This window comes from Oncorhynchus kisutch, linkage group LG6, assembly GCF_002021735.2.
Source record: "Oncorhynchus kisutch isolate 150728-3 linkage group LG6, Okis_V2, whole genome shotgun sequence".
NCBI lineage: Eukaryota > Metazoa > Chordata > Actinopteri > Salmoniformes > Salmonidae > Oncorhynchus > Oncorhynchus kisutch.
Window position 1 is genome coordinate 15,359,425 of NC_034179.2, and position 15,957 is coordinate 15,375,381.

At 42.8% G+C, this 15,957-nt stretch overlaps 1 protein-coding gene across 2 annotated transcripts in view; it reads left to right on the plus strand.

The window, feature by feature from the left end:
* Window positions 1-15,957, plus strand: part of cntnap3 (contactin associated protein family member 3) — a 216,530-nt gene that overhangs the window by 51,216 nt on the left and 149,357 nt on the right. For both annotated transcript variants that reach the window (XM_020484881.2, XM_031826267.1), the window contains exons 3-4: window positions 3,759-3,952; window positions 14,882-15,029. In XM_020484881.2, coding sequence (XP_020340470.1) covers window positions 3,759-3,952; window positions 14,882-15,029 — 342 coding nt within the window. The remainder of the gene's footprint in view (window positions 1-3,758; window positions 3,953-14,881; window positions 15,030-15,957) is intronic.

Consider the following 15,957-nt stretch of genomic DNA (forward strand, 5'->3'; position numbering starts at 1 on the left):
TCATTCCCACTGAGGATATGCACTGTACTGCTTCATCCCTACTGAGGATATACACTGTACTGGTTCATTCCCACTGAGGATATGCACTGTACTGCTTCATTCCCACTGAGGATATACACTGTACTGCTTCATCCCTACTGAGGATATGCACTGTACTGCTTCATTCCCACTGATGATATACACTGTACTGCTTCATTCCCACTGAGGATGTACATTGTACTGCTTCATTCCCACTGAGGATATGCACTGTACTGCTTCATTCCCACTGAGGATATACACTGTACTGCTTCATTCCCACTGAGGATATGCACTGTACTGCTTCATTCCCACTGAGGATATGCACTGTACTGCTTCATTCCCACTGAGGATATACACTGTACTGCTTCATTCCCACTGAGGATATGCACTGTACTGCTTCAATCCCACTGAGGATATGCACTGTACTGCTTCAATCCCACTGAAGATATACACTGTACTGCTTCATTCCCACTGAGGATATACACTGTACTGCTTCATTCCCACTGAGGATATACACTGTACTGCTTCATTCCACTGAGGATGTACACTGTACTGCTTCATCCCTACTGAGGATATACACTGTACTGGTTCATTCCCACTGAGGATATGCACTGTACTGCTTCATCCCTACTGAGGATATACACTGTACTGCTTCATTCCCACTGAGGATATACACTGTACTGCTTCATTCCCACTGATGATATACACTGTACTGCTTCATTCCCACTGAGGATGTACATTGTACTGCTTCATTCCCACTGAGGATATACACTGTACTGCTTCATCCCTACTGAGGATATACACTGTACTGCTTCATTCCCACTGAGGATGTACATTGTACTGCTTCATTCCCACTGAGGATATACACTGTACTGCTTCATTCCCACTGAGGATATGCACTGTACTGCTTCATTCCCACTGAGGATATGCACTGTACTGCTTCATTCCCACTGAGGATATACACTGTACTGCTTCATTCCCACTGAGGATATGCACTGTACTGCTTCAGTCCCACTGAGGATATGCACTGTACTGCTTCATTCCCACTGAGGATATACACTGTACTGCTTCATCCCTACTGAGGATATACACTGTACTGCTTCATTCCCACTGAGGATGTACATTGTACTGCTTCATTCACACTGAGGATATACACTGTACTGCTTCATTCCCACTGAGGATATACACTGCACTCCTTCATTCCCACTGAGGATATGCACTGTACTGCTTCATTCCCACTGAGGATGTACATTGTACTGCTTCATTCCCACTGAGGATGTACACTGTACTGCTTCATTCCCACTGATGATATACACTGTACTGCTTCATTCCCACTGAGGATGTACACTGTACTGCTTCATCCCTACTGAGGATATACACTGTACTGCTTCATTCCCACTGAGGATATACACTGTACTGCTTCATTCCCACTGAGGATGTACACTGTACTGCTTCATTCCCACTGATGAAATACACTGTACTGCTTCATTCCCAATGAGGATATACACTGTACTGCTTCATTCCCACTGAGGATGTACATTGTACTGCTTCATTCCCACTGAGGATGTACACTGTACTGCTTCATCCCTACTGAGGATATACACTGTACTGCTTCATTCCCACTGAGGATGTACATTGTACTGCTTCATTCCCACTGAGGATATACACTGTACTGCTTCATTCCCACTGAGATTATACACTGTACTGCTTCATTCCCACTGATGATATACACTGTACTGCTTCATTCCCACTGAGGATGTACATTGTACTGCTTCATTCCCACTGAGGATATACACTGTACTGCTTCATCCCTACTGAGGATATACACTGTACTGCTTCATTCCCACTGAGGATGTACATTGTACTGCTTCATTCCCACTGAGGATATACACTGTACTGCTTCATTCCCACTGAGGATATGCACTGTACTGCTTCATTCCCACTGAGGATATGCACTGTACTGCTTCATTCCCACTGAGGATATACACTGTACTGCTTCATTCCCACTGAGGATATGCACTGTACTGCTTCAGTCCCACTGAGGATATGCACTGTACTGCTTCAATCCCACTGAAGATATACACTGTACTGCTTCATTCCCACTGAGGATATACACTGTACTGCTTCATTCCCACTGAGGATATACACTGTACTGCTTCATCCCTACTGAGGATATACACTGTACTGGTTCATTCCCACGGAGGATATGCACTGTACTGCTTCATTCCCACTGAGGATATACACTGTACTGCTTCATTCCCACTGAGGATATACACTGTACTGCTTCATTCCCACTGAGGATATGCACTGTACTGCTTCATTCCAACTGATGATATACACTGTACTGCTTCATTCCCACTGAGGATATGCACTGTACTGCTTCATTCCCACTGAGGATATACACTGTACTGCTTCATTCCCACTGAGGATATGCACTGTACTGCTTCATCCCTACTGAGGATATACACTGTACTGGTTCATTCCCACTGAGGATATGCACTGTACTGCTTCATTCCCACTGAGGATATACACTGTACTGCTTCATCCCTACTGAGGATATGCACTGTACTGCTTCATTCCCACTGATGATATACACTGTACTGCTTCATTCCCACTGAGGATGTACATTGTACTGCTTCATTCCCACTGAGGATATGCACTGTACTGCTTCATTCCCACTGAGGATATACACTGTACTGCTTCATTCCCACTGAGGATATGCACTGTACTGCTTCATTCCCACTGAGGATATGCACTGTACTGCTTCATTCCCACTGAGGATATACACTGTACTGCTTCATTCCCACTGAGGATATGCACTGTACTGCTTCAATCCCACTGAGGATATGCACTGTACTGCTTCAATCCCACTGAAGATATACACTGTACTGCTTCATTCCCACTGAGGATATACACTGTACTGCTTCATTCCCACTGAGGATATACACTGTACTGCTTCATTCCCACTGAGGATGTACACTGTACTGCTTCATCCCTACTGAGGATATACACTGTACTGCTTCATTCCCACTGAAGATATGCACTGTACTGCTTCATCCCTACTGAGGATATGCACTGTACTGCTTCATTCCCACTGAAGATATGCACTGTACTGCTTCATCCCTACTGAGGATATACACTGTACTGCTTCATTCCCACTGAAGATATGCACTGTACTGCTTCATCCCTACTGAGGATATACACTGTACTGCTTCATCCCTACTGAGGATATACACTGTACTGCTTCATTCCCACTGAGGATATGCACTGTACTGCTTCATCCCTACTGAGGATATACACTGTACTGGTTCATTCCCACTGAGGATATACACTGTACTGCTTCATTCCCACTGAGCATATACACTGTACTGATTCATTCCCACTGAGGATATACACTGTACTGCTTCATTCCCACTGAGGATATACACTGTACTGCTTCATTCCCACTGAGCATATACACTGTACTGATCATGTACTGTACACTGTACTGTATGTGTACACTGATTATGTCTTACGCATGTGCTCCTCTTAAATGGTTCACGTTAACACTTTATTTTGAGAGGCACAATGCTGCGCAACAATCTATTAATAGATTATTATTATTATTATTAACAATAAATTACATCTTGGATAATCTCCATTGAAAATGCTCTTTAGTTCACTATTAGGCTTAATCTGTGTCAGAGAAACCTTCCCAAAGAGTTATAATATGTGGTATCTCTGTGCGGTTTTTCCTGCAGGTGCTGGAGGCTGGGCTCCTGTGGAGTCTAATAAGTACCAATGGTTGGAGGTGGACCTGGGGGAGCGGACAGAGATCACAGCCGTGGCCACGCAGGGTCGCTATGGCAGCTCAGACTGGGTCTCCTCCTTCCTCCTCATGTTCAGCGACACGGGCTGCAACTGGAAACAGTACCGCCAGGAGGACAACATCCGGGTAAGTCCGTGGGACAAGACCATGATGGCTGTGTATAAAATGGCACATATTGGCACCCTTTTCACTGTATAGTGTGCTACGTTTTACCAGGGCTACCCTCGGCTCCCAGGCTCACGTTGTGGCGAGGTGGAAGCTTGTGGCAGAGCCTAGACAAGGGCCCTGGTCAAATGTAGCACACTATATAGGGAGCCATTTCAGATGCAGACCAGTACACCATGTAGCCGACTCATAAGAGTCCTTTCACTATCAATGAATAATAGATGAAACACCGGAAGGCAGGAACAGCTCAGCTTAGCTCTGTACTGTTGACTGAGGTAATTATTAGATGTAGCTGCTTTTTAGTGTTACCATCCTTGTTTCTTGCTTTCTGTACTAAATTACATTCGGATAATTTTAGCTGACGTGAGGAGGAGAAAATTTGAAAGATTGTCAATTAAATTAATGTATTTAACAACTACAGTACTCTCATGTACTCGCAGTTTGACTATGCATATTATAAAAAGTACTAAGCAAAAAGTGTCTGCACATATTCTGATAAATCCGAAAACCCTTTTTAAGGATTTTTAAACTCCAGATGCTAGTCTTCCCAGTTAGTCGATGACAGTCGATGACAGCAGCAGTCTAGCATCAGTATCGGTCAAAAGTCCTAGTGTGTTTTTTTTGTTTCCTCAGACAGGGTTTAGTAAGTTGAAGTTTTAGGGATGAGTGTTGTTCACTCTCTTTCTCTCTCCAGGAGCAAAGGCTTTTCAGACAGGGGGCATGCAATGGAGAGATGTGCTCCTTGACTCTGGGTATATTTCAAAGGGATACCTCACTCCAGGAGCAAATGAGATGCTGCTTCATGAGCTTTATCATACACACACACACACACACACACACAAATGAGATGCTGCTTCATGAGCTTTATCATACACACACACACACACACACACAAATGAGATGCTGCTTCATGAGCTTTATCATACACACACACACACACACACACACACACACACACACACACACAAATGAGATGCAGCATACTGAGCTTCCTCAGCAGGGAGGCAGTGCAATTTGTTGGGCTTAATGCTCTACTTCACCAGACGCATGGCTCATCCTCCCTCTTTAAAGACGCAAGTTAGCATTTTTCATTATGAATCTTGTTCTAGAGACAGCTCTGCAGCGTGGTCACTAGCTGGCATAGCCACAAAGTCATAAAATCAGATTTTAAACCTAACCTTAACCTTAACCCTAACCTTAACCTCACTGCTAACCCTAATGCCAAACCCTAAACTTAAATTAAGACCAAAAAGCACATTTTTCTTTTCAGGAATTTTGACAATATAGCAAATTTTGCCTTTGCAGTTGGCCTATCTAGAGGAATCTCAGTTCTGCCTCCAGGACAACACTCATTCCAATAAACGTCAACCTGCTTTAAAGACACTGAAGATGCTTCTCACCCTTTCAAATTATGCAAGAATGATAAGAAAGTACATTTCACTCCAAGACAGACGTAAAATGCTATAGTATAAACTTAGGTCAAAAAATATATATTTTTAAATCACTGTAGTATCGCACACAGCTCTTCATTTTTGAAAATTCCAATGCCACCTCAGACCTCAGACCTCACTTTTCATTTTAAGTTTCAGTTGAAGTGGGTTCCATTGATTTCCTTTACAATAGGCAGGTGACTGGAGGGGGAAACAGTCCCCATTACTCTTATGAGAAAGGCTCAGGATGGGTACTGAATAAGTCATGTGGTTATCGATTGCTGCTGGCCACACACATTGCTGTAACCGCATATTTAGGGCCAACTGATGCTAGCCAGTGTAAAAGGGAGCTGGCTTCTATCTATACAGTGTGCAACCATACCTCTCATGTCAACCCAACTACTGGACTGGCTCCTATCGATCCCACAATAATAGTTAGCAAATTCTATGTTAATTAGGTATTTCACCATTATTTTGGAGTTTGAACCGCCAACCAGATTGTCAACTTTAATGGGAGGATGGAATCGTGAGTAGGGCACTTCCAGGGTGATGACCCCATTAGGGTATTTGTCCCAAATACCACCCTATTCCCTATTTAGTGCACTACTTTTGGCCAGGGCCCACACCCATACATTTGGGACGCAGACAGAGAGCTGGAAGAGAGGACCAATAATAGGACACAGTAATATTTCCATGTCTTATTAGCCACATAAGTTAGGATCAGAGAGGTTAACTACGCTCATTATTCATAGAGTAGATCTAAGTGTTTGCCAGCAAAACATGAGAAAGAGAGCTTCAGTATTACATTTCTTATTAATCTGTTTATCTTTTACTGAAACCATTCTTCAGAACCCACTTCATCAATGCGGCTATGTGTTCTCCTCAGTCATATGAGGCAAAGTTAGTTATATAATAACTTTACTATACTACTCTTGGCAATACAAATGAATTTTTCAACATACTGTAGCAATAAAGTATTTTAGAAATGACTACACTAGGGACACGATTGTGGTGGTGGGGCGGTTAGAGGGGGGTCCATGGATCCTCCCCAGGAAACACAGTTTGACATGACTTATTATGCTTCTCTTCAGGGGCATTTTGAGGGGTATATGTAAGGGTATTCTGAAAACACTAAGTGGAAGGATAAGTGAAAGGGTAAGTCGTCACCATCATTAATGAAGGTAATTCACTGCAAATATTAAGAAGACACAGAAGATGAAGACAGTTTTATTATAATGATGCAGGGTAAAACAAATATGATTTGTAGATGTGATTGGAGTTGTGGAGAGGTTGATCATCATATGCCAACATTTTGCCACCGTCATACATCAGTACAATACTGTATATACACCTTGAAAGGGACTCCAGTTTTGTGAGACTCCTTTTTTCCACTTTTTGAGAATAACTCTCCTCTCACTCACCTCTATACCAACCCTGCCGCTGCTCCTGCATGCACTGACCCCTTCTTACGGTTGCTTGCCTCTCTAGCACCCAATCACAGCAGGCAAGGACATACGGTGAGCTAGACAGAGACAGTGAACAATGTCCTGTGTTACTGGATAACCTATAAAGTGTACTTTAAAAGACACATTTACAGTCAGTTGCTCTATTAAAAATCACATTTGTCCAAATCTACGTGATTCAATCAAGCTATGTACATTGAAAATGCAGGGCCTAGTTCCATTGAATCTATTTTAACCCAGGTAAAAGTATGTGATGATCACTGAAGTCAGAGAGTGCACAGGTTGATGTTATGTGTATGCTGTACATGACTGGTTTCCAAAGGAAGCCAAATTTGTATTTTTTTTACCACTATCAACATCAGTAAAGTATATATACAAATATATATAGATATATTCCCTTGACAGGGAACACACAGTTTTGTGACTGTTTATTTTCACATTACAGGATAAGTAATCTTAGTCACTCACTCTCTCACCTGTAGATCAACACTGCTGCTGCCCTTGCCAGCATTGACTTCCCTCTCCTCACAGTCTCTTGCCTCTCTCACATCCAATCACAGCAGACAAGGACACTTGAGACAGTGAACAATGTCCTGTGTTTTTGGATAATCTACGAAGTTTACTTTGAAAGGGCACATTTATAGCTGAGTTGCTCAGCAATCACACTTAACTCGGTCTACATGGGGTGGCAGGTAACCTGGCGGGTAGGAGTGTTAGACCAGTAACCGAAAGCTCTCTGTTGCAGAGGGGTTAGGTTAAATGCGGAAGACACATTTCAGTTGAACTGACTAGGTATCCCCCTTTCCCTACATGATTCTTTCAAGATTTTAAATGACATGACCAAATAAGTGCTATACCTGGCCTGCTGTATAGAATGACAGTTTCCATCCCCCCTCTGATCTACTGTCTTCCACTCAGCCTGAGCTGTGCAGTGTCCATAGCTCAGTGGGACAGAAGTTTCAGCTCAGTGGGACAGAAGTTCCTAGGGGCGATGTGCGTGCTACTAACTTACTTTTCTTTTAAGATGATGCCCAAAAAAAAGGTGAATATCTGGACCATTTATTTTACCTGGCGGTGGCATGTGGAGACAGACTAGGCTGAGACTCACTACTCACTCCCTCACACTGTGAATATGATTGTGCACGTAGCAAGTCACCTCCCAGGCTCGAATTTCTGCCGCATAGAGCCTGCTAACACTGTGCCTCAAAGTGAGACTTGAAAGGTGTGTGGTTAAAGGTAGGCTCAGCGATATGACATAGAAGCCGAAAGTAAACAGCTTAGTGGGTCAATTTCCACAACAAGAAGAGTGTTAATGTGTGTGACTGTGTTGCATCTAGTTCATCTCAATATCTCCGGTGCTGCTTGTGGCAATGTCATTTCACTGAGCCTACATTTAAAATGGAGAGGGAGAAAGCCTGCTACAACTGTATGAGATGGGACATTGAAAAATAGCTGAGATCGCCAATCAAAGTAAATGTTCTATCACAGCGACCACATTATTTTGTCGAGAGCCCAATTGATTCTGACGCATACTTTCCGATTTCCCAAACTCACTTCTTTGCTTGGCCCATTACTTGCAATGCTTGCGCATTGAAATCCACAAAGAGGGGAGGTGCTACATGCCTGGTGATGGACAGAGATCAGCCCATTAAAAGTGGTGTCTAGTGTCTATTTTCTCTGCGCCTGCCATAGACTACCAAATCCTGTTCTGATGCGCTCTGAAACCAAACATCCAGACCGAGAGCAAGCTGGCTGGTAGGAGAGATTACGTAGCTGTAATGTCTGCTTCCAACTCACACCCCCTGGACGCAGCTCACTTTCCAGCCCACTTTCTAGCTCACACTCTCAGACACCAAGATCCCCTGAATGCAGCTCACTCCAGATCCTAATCACCTGCATTCTAATCACCTGTTCACACACCTGTATGTCACTATCACACACTATTTAGTTCAGTTATTTGCACCCATCATTGTGAGGTATTGTTTGTTAGGTGACACATTGCTTTCAGAGTGCTGGGTTTCCTGTGAATTACTCCTCCCATGTATGATAGTTTTTGCCTGCCTCACTAACGATGCCTATTCCCTGCCTGTACTTTAGCCTATCAGATTTCCTGTTATCTACCTATTGCCTGATCTCCCAGACTACATTACTAGCCTTTTCCTTGCCTGTACTGTTGCCCTTTTGGACCCCCTATGTATGACCTTCTGCCTGCCCCTGGACCCAGCTTCCTGCCTCCTCCTGTGGTTCTTTGCAATAAACACCTTCTGCGCCCTGCGCTTGAAACCAGCTCTCTGTCTCCCCTTGTGTTCATTACAGTATCAAGTAACTAGATCTAGCCAGATCTAGCTTGTTCATTGAGTCAACCAGTTAAATATGATGTAGATTCCAATGAGTGCATGGATTACATCACACCACCACAACAAAACCTTAGTAGCTCTATTTCCATATTATGATTTTTATTTTACTTCAAGGGGGCAGTTGAGGTTCAATTGAAATGCAAGCTACTCTGATTTTTCACTGATGCACACCAATGAATGAATAGCGTGCATATACACTGGTGCATATAGCTGTTGAGGTATTCAGCAATATATCATAGTTATTTAGGTGAAATCTATTCAACTTGCTTGTTTCGTTTGGCCAGTTTAATGCAATGCCATGTCACTAATACACCAACTTTTTTAAATGTATTTTTAAAAACGTTTTTACAATGGTGAGTTAAAGGTCAATGCTAGCAACTGTTTGTTCGATGATGCAGACATTGCACAGTGCACCATTTATATGAAGTGTGCACAGCATTAACCACATTTCCATTCACAGTTTTTATGCGTGTAAAGTCATATCGTATAAAATAAAATCACGACAGGTGATGGAAACGGTGTAATTTTATAAATGCCAACATAATTTGTCTGTTCCACATGGCGGGTGGAAGGAGATGCAGGAATTGGTGGTGAAAACGTCTGTATGTGCAAATATTGATATAACAACCATCATATCAAAGTAAACTTGGAGTCATGTGATATGGTGCGTTCTTCTCCCACTACAACTCATGAAACTGTGCAGTTTATTAGGCTACAGATGAAATAAATTACGAACTTCACAGGGTGGTGAAAGTGCACAGTGATGAGCTTGATGATGCTTTCCAATAAATATTAAGTGTCTTATTCTGGTGACAAGATGATTGATGCTTGATTGCCATTTGACAATTAAAAATGTTCTCGTTCTTATCCATAATAATCTCATGGAGATTAGCCAACCTGCACAGCCTACATGCACTGTATCTGCAAGATGTTGGCAAGAGTGCAGGTGCCAGAACGAGATTAGGCACATTTGCTATTCAATGCAACAGTTGTTGTGGCAAAACTATTGGTAGAGTTGTAAATGCGATGGAAGCACATTGAACTTTAGATTTGTATTTGGTACATGAAAGCATAAGTGGAAAAGTACATGTTGTGTGCACTACTTACTCACGCACTGATTATGTTATCCTCAACAAGTTCATTTGGTGGAAACACCACTGGTGGGAAAATGCACATTTTCTTCATGCAGATTCTAGAATATTCGCGTGAAAATCTGTCGCCAATTAGATGGAAACCTAGCTACTGATAAATTCTGCAAAATATCCTAGTTGTCTCTGCAAAATAATCTACTTTAACTAGCTTGTTTCATTGGGCCAGCTTAATGCAATGCAATGCATGGTCATTGGTCGCTAAGAGAAACGTAAAGAAAAAATGTCACATCGAATATCTACCTTAGCGGAACATTGTTTGCGACGTGCTTGTTGCTCGCTATATTTCATTTCAAGGAGGGGAGAGGGATGGGCACAACACCAGAGGGGGGCATTCCATTCCAGATACAGTTGAAGTCGGAAGTTTACATACACTTAGGTTGGAGTCATTAAAACTCATTTTTCAACCACTCCACACATTTCTTGTTAACAAACTATAGTTTTGGAAAGTCGGTTAGAACATCTACTTTGTGCATGATACAAGTAATTTTTCCAACAATTGTTTACAGACAGATTATTTCACTTATAATTCACTGTATCGTAATTCCAGTGGGTCAGAAGTTTACATACACAAAGTTCACTGTTCCTTTAAAACCTCTTTGGGCTAAGTGGGACGCTAGCGACCCACCTCGACAACATACAGTGAAATTGCAGAGTGCGAAATTCTAAATACAAAATTTGTAATATTGAACATTCATGAAAATACAAGTGTCTTACATCGTTTAAAAGCTTAACTTCTTGTTAATCTTTGTAATATTTCAAAAAGGCTTTATGGCGAAAGCATACCATAAGATTACCTGAAGACAGCGCCCCCTTCCGCCAGCATTAAAAACATCTTCCAAACCACAGAGGCGTCACAAAAATCTGAAATAGCGATAAAATAAATCACTTACCTTTGAAGATCTTCCTCTGTTTGCAATCCCAAGGGTGCCAGCTACACAACAAATTGGCGTTTTGTTCGATAAAGTCTTTCTTTATATCCCAAAAAAGTCATTTTAGTTGGTGCGGTTTTTTTCAGTAATCCACCCGTTCCACTCGTTGATCATGCAGACAAAGGAATCCAAAAGGTTAGCAATAAACTTCGTCCTAACAAGTCAAACAACGTTTCTAATCAAGCCTCAGGTACACTATGTAAATCAACGATAAAATTTAAGACAGAATGTAGTATGTTCAATTCCGGACATAGTACGCGCCCTCATCCACGAGCGCCACAAGACTACAGTCCAAATGAGAGCCACCTTGAAAAACTACAACTTCTAACTAATTTTTCAAAAAACAAGCCTGAAACCGTTTCTAAAGACTTGACATCTAGTGGAAGCCATAGGAACTGCAATCTGGGAGGAATTACTTTGAATATCCCATAGACAAGTATTTGAATGGACTGTGACCTCCCCAAAAAATATTCCGGGTGGATTCTCCTCGGGTTGTTGCCTGCCGTATCAATTCTGTTATGCTCACAAACAATATTTTAATAGTTTTAGAAACTTCTGAATGTTCACTATCCAATGCTACCATATGCATATCCTAGCTTCTGGGCCTGAGTAACAGGCAGTTTACTTTGGGCACGTCAGTCATCCGAACTTCAGAATACTGCCATCTAGCCTTAAGTTAAACAGCTTAGTTAATAAAAAAAATGATGTCATGGCTTTAGAATCTTCTCATAGGCTAATTGACATAATTTGAGTCAATTGGAGGTGTACATGTGGATGTATTTCAAGGCCTCCCTTCAACCTCAGTGCCTCTTTGTCTGGTTCATCCTTGGGAGCAATTTCCCAACACCTGAAGGTACCACGTTCATCTATACAAACAATAGTATGCAAGTATAAACACCAAGGGACAACGCAGCCGTCATACCGCTCAGGAAGGAGACGCTTTCTGTCTCCTAGAGATGAACGTACTTCGATGCGAAAAGTGCAAATCAATCCCAGAACAACAGCGACATACCTTGTGAAGATGCTGGAGGAAATAGTTACAAAAGTATCTATATCCACAGTAAAACGAGTCCTATATCAACATAACCTGAAAGGCCACTCAGCAAGTAAGAAGCCACTGCTCCAAAACCTCAAAAAAAAGCCAGACTACGGTTTGCAACTGCACATGGGACAAAGATCGTAGTTTTTGGAGAAATGTCCTCTGGTCTGATGAAACAAAAATATAACTGTTTGGCCATAATGACCGTCGTTATGTTTGGAGGAAGAAGGGGGAAGCTTGCAAGCCAAAGAACACCATCCCAACCGTGAAGCACGGGGGTGGCAGCATCACGTTGTGGGGGTGCTTTGCTGCAGGAGGGACTGATGCACTTCAATAAATAGATGGCGTCATGAGGAAGGAAAATGATGTGGATATATTGAAGCAACATCTCAAGACATCAGTCAGGAAGTTAAAGCTTGGTCGCAAATGGGTCTTCCAAATGGACAATGACCCCAAGCATACTGTAACGTACTGGGTGTAGTGGGTGAGAAGTCAGGCGCAGAAAGTTCAGGGTAGAGCTATATTTAATGCACAAAACGACGAACATAAGCCAACCCCACGAAAACACAGGGTGCACAACAAAACAAATGCCCCAAACACGGGGACTTAAACTGTCCAGCAAAACCCACGAAATGGGAAACGCACAACCCACAGCCGTGCACACAAGTTACACAAAACAATCCCGCACAAAGAGCAGGCGGGTCTACTGGTAAATAAAGCCCAACTAATCAGCCTAAAACACAAACAGGTGAAACCAATAAACAGAAAGGGGAAAAAGGATCAGTGGCAGCTAGTAGGCCGGTGACGACGACCGCCGAGCGCCACCCGAACAGGAAGGGGAGCCACCTTCGGAAGGAGTCGTGACACATACTTCCAAAGTTGTGGCAAAATGGCTTACGGACAACAAAGTCAAGGTATTGGAGTGGCCATCACAAAACTCTGACCTCAATCCTATAGAAAATTTGTGGGCAGAACTGAAAAAGTGAGTGCGAGCAAAGAGGCCTACAAACATTACTCAGTTATGAAATGAATAAAAGCTGAAATAAATCATTCTCTCTACTATAATTCTGACATTTCACATTCTTAAAATAAAGTGATGATCCTAACTGACCTAAAACAGGGAATTTTAGGATTAAATGTCAGGAATTGTGAATAACTGAATTTAAATCTATTAGGTGTATGTAAACTTCCGACTTCAACTGTATGCTCCTGCGAGGAAAGTACTGGCTTGGCTGTAATACACAGAAACAAGTTGAACAGTGGGTTTCCCAAATGTACCTCTATAATCTACACAACAGGATTGTATTTTTTTATTATTTTTTATTTTACCTTTATTTAACCAGGTAGGCCAGTTGAGAACAAGTTCTCATTTACAACTGAGAACTGGCCAAGATAAAGCAAAGCAGTGCGACAAAAATAACAACAGAGTTACACATGGGATAAACAAACGTATAGTCAATAACACAATAGAAAAATCTATGTGCAGTGTGTGCAAATGTAGTAAGGTTAGGGAGGTAAGGCAAAAAATAGGCCATAGTGGCGAAGTAATTACAATTTAGCATTAACACTGGAGTGATACATGTGCAGATGATGCTGTGCAAGTAGAGATACTGAGGTGCAAAAGAGCAAAAAAAGAAATAACAGTATGGGGATGAGGTAATGTGTATGTGTGGATGTTGCTATGGTTACCAGTGAGCCTAGATCAGGCGGGGCTTTACCTAGCAAAGACTTTATAGACCTGGAGCCAGTGGGTTTCGCCACGAATATGTAGCGAGGGTCAGCCAACAAGAGCATACAGGTCGCAGTGGTGGGTAGTATATGTGGCTTTGTTGACAAAGCGGATGGCACTGTGATAGACTACATCCAATTTGCTGAGTAGAGTGTTGGAGGCTATTTTGTAAATGACATTGCCAAAGTCAAGGATTGGTAGGATAGTCAGTTTTATCAGGGTATGTTTGGCAGCATGAGTGAAGGAGGCTTTGTTGCGAAATCGGAAGTCGATTCTAGATTTAATTTTGTATTGGAGATGCTTAATGTGAGTCTGGAAGGAGAGTTTACAGTCTAACCAGACACCTAGGTATTTGTAGTTGTCCACATATTCTAAGTCAGAACCGTCCAGAGTAGTGATGCTAGGCGGGCTGGCAGGTGCGGGCTGCAATCGGTTGAAGAGCATGCATTTAGTTTTACTAGCATATAAGAGCAGTTGTAGGCCACGGAAGGAGTGTGTGGAGGATATAGGAGTATATATGGCTAATAGATGTGCAGCACAGGAGGTTGGTGACCTCTTCATTGGGATGGACGGGCTCGTGGTAATGGCTGGACCGGAATTGGGGGAATGATATCAAATACATCAAACAAATGGTTTCCATGTGTTTTTGATGCCATTCCATTTGCTCCGCTCCAAGCATTATTATGAGGAGTTCGCCTCTAGGTAGACTCCATTGATGTGTAACATCCAAATAATGTGAGTATAATGTGTAAATCAGGCAGATAATTATACTGTCCCCTCTGTGTGTTCCAGGCGTTCACAGGGAACAGTAATGCAGACAGTGTGGTGCAGTTTAAACTGCAGCAGCCAGTCTTCGCCAGGTTCCTGCGGTTACTTCCCCTAGATTGGAACCCCAACGGGAGGATAGGTCTGAGACTGGAAGCCTATGGATGCCCTTACAGTAAGTACAACCAGTGGAGTTTGACAGGACATCATTACCCCTTAACAGATATGGGCAACTCCCTAACGTCCCCCAGATCAATTTCCCCCCTATATAAAGTATATATAATGCATTCAGTATTCAGACCCCTTGACTTTTTCCACATTTTGTTACGTTACAGCCTTATTCTAAAATTGATTGAATTAAGGAAAAAAAACTATCAATCTACACACAATGCCCCATAATGACAAAATGAAAAGTGATTTTTAGAAATGTTTGAGGGCTCAGGGCCAGACGCAGATGCAGACACGGGAGGCAGATGGTTTGAGTATTTGATATGTGTAAGTTCCAAAAAGGGTAGGCAAGAGAATGGTCATGGACAGGCCAAGGGTGAAAACCGGATCAGAGTCCAGGAGGTATAGAGTGGCAGGCAAGCTCGAGGTCAGGGCAGGCAGGCGGGTACGGAGTCCAGAAAACAGGCAAGTGTCAAAACCGGGAGGACTAGCAAAAGAGAGAATAGCAAAGCAGGAGCACGGGAAAAACGTGCTGGTTGACTTGAAAAAGACAAGACGAACTGGCACAGAGAGACAGGAATCACCGGGTTAATTACACTGGGGAAAATAATCAGAACCTGGAGGGGTGGAGACAATCACAAGGACAGGTGACACAGATCAGGGCGTGACAGTAACCCCCCTTAGGGGCACCACTTGGTGTCCTACCTGGGCGCATACCTGGCTGACCGAGGTACCGGCGGTGAAAATTGGTGATGAGAACTGGGTCAGGGATGTCTTTAGCAGGAACCAAGCACCTCTCCTCCGGGCCATAACCCTCCCAGTCAACCAGGTACTGGAAACCCCTGCCCTGTGGTCGAACCCTCAGGATGCGTCTCACCGTATACACTGGCTGGCCATCGAATACCCGGTGGGGAAGGATGGGCCTAGAAACAGAA